This window comes from Saccostrea cucullata, unplaced genomic scaffold, assembly GCF_032062105.1.
Source record: "Saccostrea cucullata isolate Sc308-1 unplaced genomic scaffold, CSIRO_AGI_Scuc_v1 ctg1563, whole genome shotgun sequence".
Classification (NCBI taxonomy): domain Eukaryota; kingdom Metazoa; phylum Mollusca; class Bivalvia; order Ostreida; family Ostreidae; genus Saccostrea; species Saccostrea cuccullata.
In genome coordinates, this window is record NW_026939354.1 from 17,036 (window position 1) to 27,974 (window position 10,939).

The 10,939-nt window shown below is 33.3% G+C and overlaps 1 protein-coding gene across 1 annotated transcript; it reads left to right on the plus strand.

Annotated features, from left to right (window-relative positions):
• Positions 1-5,469: 5,469 nt before the first annotated feature.
• LOC134252942 (uncharacterized) lies at positions 5,470-7,526 on the plus strand. The gene is made up of 2 exons (XM_062735475.1): positions 5,470-6,331; positions 6,433-7,526. The coding sequence occupies exons 1-2, from the start codon at positions 6,193-6,195 to the stop codon at positions 7,077-7,079; spliced, it is 786 nt and encodes a 261-aa protein (XP_062591459.1). The 5' UTR covers positions 5,470-6,192; the 3' UTR covers positions 7,080-7,526.
• Positions 7,527-10,939: the final 3,413 nt, after the last annotated feature.

The window sequence follows — 10,939 nt, forward strand, 5'->3', positions numbered from 1 at the left end:
GGAATTATTAATTGAAAAAAATATTGATATTCAACATCTATACATTGAAGCAAACGTTTGTTTTCGACATCTCTTAAATTGCATATAGATTGCAAGCATTTTCACCTAAATCGCATATAGATTGCAAGCATTTTCTTCACATTGTCTGCCGTTAGTTCGTAGGTATTGTCAGGATCAATCTTTTCCTCATTGCCCATAACCATCCACAGCCTTTCCAATTTTTGTTCCCTACAATGTTGGCATAATCATAAATCCACAAAGTATATGCCATTGTATACTGAAAAATATATCTAGACTTTATATATGCTAATTATTATAGGTATGCCAAAACAAAACCCCCTTTTTTTACTGTTTTCTTTTTTCACAAATTCTGAAGAATACTACAGAAAAAGAACGTAAAATTAAAGATTGATTTAATTAATGTTCATCTCGAGGACTTTTCACTAAAATTGAAACGTAATCATTTGCCAGTGGATTGATACAAATTTTGTCCTTTACTCGGCACCCAGGGGCATTGAGAAGTGAGAGATTTTTTTCGTACCAGCACCTATTGTAACAAGGGACCCCAGGGTAAACGGTCTCATGCGAAGAACCAATCTCCATTTTCCAGAGTGGGATTTGAATCCGCAACGTAAGAATTGACTTCTTACTTCGCGACTCTAGACCAAACACTATGCATATAACCATTGCGCCATGCGGGTGGCGTGAAAATAAAGAAAAATTTATATACATGAATAAGCCTGTTTAATAATCAACTTAATTAACCTAATAATTATATTAAGTTTAAGAAAGATATATTTACCCGCATTTTATGACTGTACTTTTTGTATTATAGGTACTTGAACACAGATTTGACGTTAATATTTTCTGTAGAATATCACGAATTATATATTTTATTAGTATTTCACATAAAAATTAATTAAAAATAAAAAGAATAATAACTAGATACGATCTCGTTGCGAGCAACGAGTGGGTCTTCCGTCCAATTCTTGATGAGATGAGATTTTGATTGAGATTTTCATTCTAAAATAATGATTTTCCACAATCTGTAAAAAGACAATGAACATTAAAGACTTAAAAAAACGGCTTTTGGTCCCTCACGGCCCCTAATTTTAGGAATTGGCCCTTTTAATTCTTATCATCTTAAAGCTCTATGGATTTTGATGCTTTTTGTTCAACAATTATTCAGAAATTCTTTTCGTTTTTGAGCTATTAGCAGTAGAAATATTTAGGGACCAACCCTTCAACTCCTTAATGGGGACGTTTAGAGGAAAATGAAAGGTTGCATATTGTTCAAAACAAGATTTTGAACATCTTTTGTTCAATATTGCTTATTTCTCCCTTTCGAGATATAAAGCGTCAAAGATTTAACATTCTTGCCCCTTGTGGCCCCTAATTATGTACTTTACGACATAAAAATCATCATATATAGTTGTAGATGGTTGAGATAAACATCTTCGCTTCAATAATGTATTACAAAATATACACTGATAAAGAATTATCGATTGAAGACTTTTGGCCCCTCTTGGCCCCTAATTTGAGTGCCCAGCCTCTTCTTATTGATTCCATCTTAAAGCTCTTAGGATTTTGAACACTTTGTGTTCAACAACTATTCAGAGATTATTTTTCGTTTTTGATTTATTTGCAAAGGAAATATTTAGGGGGCAACCCTTCAACTCCCTAACGGGGACGTTAAGCGGAAAATGAAAGGTTGCATATTGTTCAGAACATGATTTTGAACATCTTTTGTTCAATATTACTTATCAAAATAGTTCTCCCTTTTGCGATATAAAGCGTCAAGGATTTAGCATTCTGGCCCCTTGTGGCCCCTAATTATTTACCATGCGATATAAAATTCGTAATATATAGTTGTAAATGGTTAAGAAAAACGCCTTTGCTTCAATAATGTATTATAAAATATTAACTGATCAAGAGTTACAATTGAAAACTTTTGGCCCCTCTTGGCCCCTAATTTGAGTTCCCAGCCCCTTCTTATTGATTCCATCTTAAAGCTCTTAGGATTTTAAACACTTTTTGTTCAACAATTATTCAGAGTTTCTTTTTCGTTTTCGAGTTATTTGCAAAAGATATATTTTGGGGCCAACCCTTCAACTCCCTAACAGGGACGTTTAGCGGAAAATGAAAGGTTGCATATTGTTTAGAACATTATTTTGTACATCTTATTTCAATATTACAAATCAAAATATTTCTCTCTTTCGAGATATAAAGCGTCGACGATTTAGCATTCTGGCCCTTTGTGGCCCCTAATAATGTACCATACGACATTAAAATTATAATATACAGTTGTAGATTGTTGAGATTAACACTTTTGCTTCAGTAATGTATAACAGAATATTGACTGTTAAATAGTTATCGAAAAAAAAACTTTTAGCCCTTTTTGGCCCCTAATTTGAATGCCCAGCCCCTTTTTCTGGATTTCATCTTCAAGCTCTTGGGATTTTGCCCACTTTTTGTTCAATTACAATTCAGAGATTCCTTTTCGTTTTCGAGTTATTTGCAATAGAAATATTTAGGGACCAACCCTTCAACTCCCTAACGGGGACGTTTAGCGAAAAATGAAAGGTTGCATATTGTTAAGAACATTATTTTGAACATCTTTTGTTCTATATAAGTTAAAAAAATATTCTCCCTTTCGAGATATAAAGCTTCAAAGATTGAGCATTCTGACCCCTTGAAGCCCCTAATTATGTAATATACGATATAAAAATCATAATAAATAATCATAATAATCTCAATTGATTCGATACGCAAGAGCATGCTCTACGTATGAACAATTTCTTAAACGAGGTAAATTATTGACAAGCAAGTTGATGAAACAAGAATATCAACAGTCTCGTTTAAAGTCATCATTTCGTAAATTCTATGGTCGATACAATGACCTTGTCAGCAAATACAATTTATCATTGAATGAAATGCTGACTGACGTTTTTAATACCAATTGTTAGTCCATTATTTATACACTGAATTGACCACGGATTTTTTCCGTTATTTCCTGATTATGACAACGAGCACACGGCGGGTGTGACCGGTCAGCAGGGGATGCTCACTCCTCCATGGCACCTGATCCCACCTCTGATGTTTCGGAGGTCCGTGTTTGCTCTGCTCTTGTTTTGTATGTTTGTTTAATGGACGTTGAGATTGAATACTGTTCGTTATTTCCATATCCTTCTTGAAGATTGTTGAGATAAACATTTTTTCTTCACTAATGTATAACAAATTATTGACTGCTTAAAAGTTATTGGATAAAGACTTTTGGCCCCTTTAAGCCCTTAATGTGATGAGTCAGCACTTTTTTTCTTGATATCATATGAAAGATCTTGTAGTTCTGCACAAATATTGCTCAGTATGTATTAACAAAATAATTATAATTTAAAAGATACAAAGCAAATTGTCTCAAAAAATCCGTCATGATTCGTGTCCTAATTTTTTATTCCTATCGAGCTTCCATACTAGGCACTTCCGGAAAATATCCTGACCTAGGTGCAATATGGCAACATGTCCTCTATCATCCCTGAAAATTTCAACTTTCTAGCTTGAACCGTTTTTGAGTTCCATTACAGACAAGGAGGTCCTCTAAATTTCGATCAAAGGGCGATAACTTCCGACCGGAAATGAATATTCCTAAAATAATCTTCCGGAATTAACTTCAAATGTCAATACGTCTTCCCTGAAAATTTGAAGCAAATTGGATAAAAAAATCTCTGAGAAATCTTCTGCACAAATTTTGTAAAGAAAAAAAAGGAAAAGAATAACTAGAAAGTCTGCTATTGCAAGCAATAGCATATGTCGCCCCGTACTGGACAAGACTTTCATTTTAATCATCACTAAAACAAAAGTCCATCAGCTAAGTTTGAACAACCATCGAGTTGTATCAGTCCTTTCCATTGGAAACGGAAGACCTTAATTGGGTACAGCCCACTCATTATTTTAAGAATCGGTAGGAGAAGAAAGTAGTGAAGGAAAATTACAAGTTCCTAAATTTGCAGACTTGCATAAAAGAAATCTGGCAGATGTACTGAACTGAGCCTCATATTTGTTAATTGGCAGTGTCTTTCCTATCATAAAAGCTTCGGAAATGTTATTTATGAAGATCAGCCGAATTATTTTGTGTATTGTAACGCCAGTGAGAACTCTGAAATTTCCCTCCTTAACTTTCATTTTAGAGGTTCTACCGAAAAACGAATCTGACATGCCACCATCAATTTGAGCATTTCTGCATTGCAGAGAGCTGATGTTTGTTATGAGATGATAAATCATGTGTAAACTTTTTTCAGTTTAGCGGAATCATGAACATTTTCAACGAGATGAATGTTTGTATACGGTGGTGATCAAGGCTACGCGAACCTGCAGGAGCGGATCAAAGGATTTATGAATGAATAAAAACTATGAAAATGACGTACCATTTTTTGAATTTATACTTGCACTCTCTAATGAAATGAATAATATACAAGTGATAGATATACAAGAAAACGCGAAATGCTAATAAATGCAGCTGACAATCGTTATTTTTTATTATATAGATAAGATAAAATATTTATAAATTCAAGAGACAAAACAGAAGGAGAATGAATGATGTCAAAATATCACATGACGGGAACTGAATTTTGTGAATGTTTTAAAAAGTTACTTGTAAGTTGTATATGTTATATTTGTGTATTCTACTTGGCTGTGTGCTTCAAAAAAAGGGGGGGGGGTCGTCTTGAACATAGTAAATAGCCATAACATTTGAACGGTAAGTACTAAGGCTTTCGTATTTCAAATATGTAATCCTTGTGAAAAGAACTTTTATTGGATACGACGAACTTTGACCCTTTGACCTAGACCTTGGAGAACACATGTGTACATCTGAATCTTTTTTCTGTTTCGTTTCGATGGCAACTGTGAGCGACTCATTACAATTATTTTGAAAGTAGAAATCACTTTGACACATTGCAAGGAATAAACATTGAAAGTTTCAAAACGATTGCCTGAGTAGTTATTGAGGAAATCGAAATTAAAGAATTTTAACTTTCACCTGGTTTCCATGGCAATAATCGATTATTTGAAAATTTTAAATGCGAATCACACAACTAAAGATACTTATCATCAAAATAAGAAAAGTTTCATGACGAAAGTTTAAGGGACCAGAGAGAACACTCTCGGACAAAATTTGTCGCTCTTTACAGGTTTCCATGGCAACGGTAGACATATTGGAACTGAACGACCTCACTGCACAACTACAACCAGTGATCGTCCTTTGAGGAAAGTTTCAGGATGATTGTCCCAGCCATCTCCGAGAAACAGCCTGGATAAAAAAAACATGCGTACATCATCGATATGTCGTCCCCGACTTCGTTCGGGGCGACATAATAAGAAAAGTGAAAAAGAAACAATAGAATAATAGAAGGGTCTTCCGCTGAAGACGGAACACCCTAATTAAACTTTTCCTAAGGATAAAGAATATTATTATACCTCATATAAATAAACACTACTAAAATAAAATCTGATTGGCTGAGAAGGTCACATGACCGTCGTGTTTTCCCTGCAGCAAAACGTCGTGTTCCACCTCTTCGGATATCTCTTGTTTCACTTTCGTTTCCGGTTAAATGAACAAAACCGAAAAGTTCCGAATGACGCAGACGATAACAAACATGGCAAGGTTTCACCAGCCTGGCAGTGAGGATTACGCATTATTATTGAATGAAAAGGACGCTATCAACACAAAAAAAGCTACAAAAGTGGCAGTAAAATGTTTCCGTGACTTTTTGGCAGAATGCTCTGATCTGACAGCGGATTTTGAGGTTTTATCCGTAGAGGACCTAAATAAAGCACTGAAGTCCTTTTATGTGGGAGCTAGAAAAACGACAGGAGAGCATTTTAAGAAAAGTGCTTTACAAAACATCCGTTATGGGATAAAACGTTTTTTGAAAGAGAAAAGAAACATCGACATTGTGAATGACTCAGAATTCAATGAAAGTAACGAAATATTTAAAGCAGTTTCTACAGATTTGAAAAGAAAAGGGCTTTGGGGGAATTGATCACCACCCTCCAATATCCGAGAAAGATCTCCAGAAATTGTACAGCGTCGACACCCCAGTATTTGACACCAACACTCCATATGGATTACAGAGAAAGGTTTGGTTCGAATTAACTCTGTACCTATGCAGAAGAGGCAGAGAAAATTTGAGGTCCATGACGAAAGACACATTCAAGATAGCCAGAGATGACGTTGGTAGACAGTATGTGTATCAGTCCATTGACGAGTTGGATAAGAATCACAGAGCAGATGCAGCAGGGAGTGTAACAGATGGGCGAATGTACGAGTTACCAGGTAAAATAATTAGCTGTTTAAACAATTATGTATAATTAGAGGTCTCTGGTTTTTTACAGAATACACATGTATTATTGCATTTTTATTCTCAATATTTCCAGGAAACAAGAACTGCCCTGTGTTTTCATTTCAAAAGTATTTATCCAAGTTAAATCCCAATAAGAGTGATCTATGGCAGAGACCCCGAGATTCATTTGACCCTGATGCGGATGTATGGTATGTAAACGCATCTGTAGGGAAAAATTCCTTGGCCAGTTTTATGTCTGACATCTCAAATGTGGGAAAACTTTCCAAAATTTATAGGAACCATTCTGTCCGTGCGACAAGTATCACAGTATTAGATGTGGCTGGTATCAGTGGGCGACATATAATGAAAGTTTCCGGCCATAAGTCTGAGACCTCACTCAAATCATACTCCCACTTTATAAGTGACGGAAAGAAGAGGGAAATATCAGAAACCCTTAGTGCAGCCCTCGGACACCAACATACAACACAGGAAAACGTAATCCCAGAAACAGTCACGGAAAATCTTAGTGATCTAGCCAGTGTTTTTGCAGAGGACTTTGAACTTAATCCTCTCGATAATGTTCAGTCGAATGTCGAGCTTTCAAATGTTCTCCTTGAAATTGATCAAAGGAAGCTTGTGTCCCAAAATCAGCTGGATGTGTCTAGTAGAGGACCTGGATGGTTTAGGCCAAATTTCTCGGGAAATTGCCGAGTCCAAATAAACATAAATTATCACAAGTAATGAACTTTTTGATGAGACTGATTTAACATGTTGAATTTCATTGCTTTATCTATTGTTACAAGACTGAATATAGTTTTTTTTCCAGTCTAAAAACATTTATAATACTTGTTTTGTGTTAAAAATGTTATAATTACATATTTCTTACGTTATATTAAACAAAGAAGTTAGATATTATATTTAAATTATGATATTTCTGGAATTAATTTGCTAAATTTTGTCTGTTATTACATTTGTTAATTTTTCTTATCTGTGATACAAAGCAGTTAATTTTTTTTGTTGTTGTGAAATTGTGATATTTTTCAGTTAGCCAAACTTTTGTCTGTTATTAAAATTGTTAAGTTTTTCTTGTCTGTGATACAAAGCAGAATGGATTTTTTTCAGAGAGAGTAGGAAATGGTACATGTTTCATGCTGTTTCTCAGTTCTTACTTGAACAGTTGTTAAAATTGAGTGTGTTGATAAATTTATTAAACATGTCATATTTGATCATCATTTTTATTCATATTAATTTGATGCAATGCTTGATTCGGTATAATAAACAATTTATTGCACGAATGTTCGGGAAATATGAAGATTTCTTCACCCATGAAAAATCATATTCCCCTCGGGCGTTGCCCTCGGGGAATATGATTTTTCATGGGTGAAGAAATCTTCATATTTCCCTCACTATCATGCAATAAATGTATAAAGTTAAAATTTGTGAAATTGCAAAGATGTGTCAATCAAACCCGCCAAGAAATTTGAAATTTTAATATCTTTTATATGAAATAAGATTTTTAATTAATTTTTGTTTGAAATGCTATTAGAATATATAAGTCGTAATATTCGCAGTACTGTTAAGGCTTCCCGGAGCTTAAAATGCATTTAAAACGTAACACTGTATTGCAAAGCTGATTTTGAGTTTTATTTCTTTAGTTAAGTACTTCAATACGCCAAATTCATACAGAGAATCCTCTAGGCTATATATAAACAATTTTTTACGATGTCACATGATCTTATTGATCACGTGACGGTGATTTCTTCTTTTTTGAAATGTTTCACATAAATCGCTTCGGCGCAGGTTATTAACACAATTATTATAAACTTTTTTGACATATATAGACTCGATGCATCCTTGTGAAACCGAAATGTGCTTGGGAAAAGTTATACTATTTCTTTGGAACATTTTATTTTATATTAACTTAACTTACCGATAAATATGGGGGTATTTTACGCTGAATATCGTTATCTGTTTTAAAACAAAGCCATCATACATTTTTCCCAAGCAGGATTCAGTAAGAGGGGAATCTCCTCTTACATATTTCCGCAAAAGATATTAAATAAATCCTAATTACAACCTGCGCCAGGCTCTTTTATACGCAAATTATGAATTCTGCCTATGCCCATGGGTAAAAAAAGGTAAATGTCAAACGTATATTTCCGTACGGAGTTTGAACACACTGACTCTAAAACAAGGGTAATAAAGCAAAGTTGAGTAAATTATTCGGATATATTAGACTTTGGAAAAAAGATAATAACATTTTTATTTTGAACTAGCGTTCAAAAATTTATATTTAGATTGAAATAAGGTGTAAAGTTTATGACATTCTCCCCATCATTTCAGCTCAAGTATGCAGTGATTTGACGTCATTTCAATTATGACGTCATATATTTGTAGTTCAGAGAAGTGCATGCAGAGAGTACACTACAATATTCTTTAGGAAGCCTTATCGTACCTGCGTTATAGAGAAAATATTAACTTCAAATATGCGTCCAAGTACCTTTAATCACCGGTTTCCTGTATTAAGGTCTTTCTATCCTCACAATATAAATGGCTCAAAGAACAAAACTGCATGTATTTTCTTTTAATATAGTTTAAACGTATCAATTATTCCAAAAATTGTATAAATTGTCATATTATATATAATATGGGAGACATTAATTAACAGACGTATATGTCAATATTAATTAAAAAAAAATCGTACATGTTTTTGTAAACTGTATTATAGACATTATGTAAAAACTGCATAATTCTGATGCTAAAAATTCCAAAACACTTGTTACATTCGCATTGAGAATATCAGTGGAACTAATTTATATTTGAAGTACAATACAGAAAATGCCTGAATTGGGAGAGCTGAGAAGGAGTTGTTGCTCTTGACAACATCTGAAAACACTTCTCACAGATTGAATAATTGATTAAATAAAGAAAATATACATTTTTAAATTCTTTTACTAAGCAATATTTATCATTACATCAAATAAAAAGCATTTTCCAGAGGAAATTGTTCTATTGGGTTTGAATTCAAATTGATAACATTTTTTGCAAAAAACCCATGACGTCACAAGACGATGGATATAATTTCAATATTAACGTTATATCATGACGTCATAATGAACTTTGCTAAAGCACATTTACAGACAAGTATTTTTTTTTCATGTCACAACAAAAGTTTTTTTTCTTATATATTTATTTTGTCTATATATGTTTACAGTACTCATAACATTATTCTTTGTAATCATATCATATCCTTTTGTGCGTGTATCCTATCGGACCGTGCTTGTACGCTATCGTATCGCGTGTGTATCCTATCGAATCGCGTGTGTATCATATCACACAAAGTATGATGTTTCCATTTATTAGGTTTTTGCATTTTCAATTGTGTTTTGCGTTTCTCGTGATTTGCTTTGACGTGTACATTTGGAAATAGTGAAAAGGAATCTATGTACTTTTCACCAGTTTGCGTTTCCTCCTAAAATATACCGTGCTTGGTGTATTTTTGTAAAGTTTATATTACACTTTTAGCACTCCCGTAGCTTTTACATTCTTAAATTTCAATATCATCCATAAACCTTAATTTGTTTGTTTAATTTGTCCTTTTTGTAATTTTATTGAAGTTTTAACTAATATTTTTTCTTTTCATTTTCCAAGACTTAGGAGAAATATATCCAAGATTCATATATGTTTCTCATCCTGATAGGTGACATTACCTTTTGTGTCTCCAAAAAAGATAAAAAAAATATTTGTAACATCTGTCCATTATTTTCCGTTTTGTTGACTAAAATACGATAACTTAAACTATAAGAGGAAAAGAGAGTTTAAAGCTTAGTTTTTATAAAACAACACGCGTAGAAGGAGGAAAATAAAATGAAAAAACTAGATTAAGAAATGTCTTAAAAATTATCAGGCAGATAGCGGAAATCGAAAGTTAAACCCTATTATCGGAAATGAAATTATAATTGTGTACTGTGAACAATCATAATAATAAAAAGAAACGGGTCTATGTTTTTCCAACTGTGATATTCTTATCGCACTGCCTTCAGTAGACTTATATAGAGGAACTTATAAAATATCTAATAAAAAGTCTCTAATAAAGTACTACCAAAAATTCACAGATTCTAAGCGTACATTATCTTGACATTTTATTAAGTGTTGAGTTTTTATTACGTTTAAGGAGGCTGGGGGGTCAACAAATTAATCAGATACGGTATCTTGAACTGTCAACTATTAATTAGCAAAGAAAAAACTAATAAATTTTTGTTTTAAAAATTGATCATTTTTGTATATCCTTATATGGAGCTCTTCTTTTAAAGGAAATCAAAATAGTCTAAAAATGGCTGCCACACCCCAGCCTCATTAAGAGTATGCCCGAAACATTCCGAATAAGGCCGTTCAGTATCGAACTCCCCGTTGTAAACAAAAAAAAGTTGTTTGGTTCAAATTCTCAGAGCTAAATTAAAGAAAGGAAGTGGCATATAGGTTAAATGTGTTTATTTTTCACACTAAATGAAATAATTTATTAAAAATTCAGTACGTTTTAGACCCATTAAAACCTCAATAAGCAAATCTTTTTGCTCGGTAGAGTCATCAGAATAATGCAA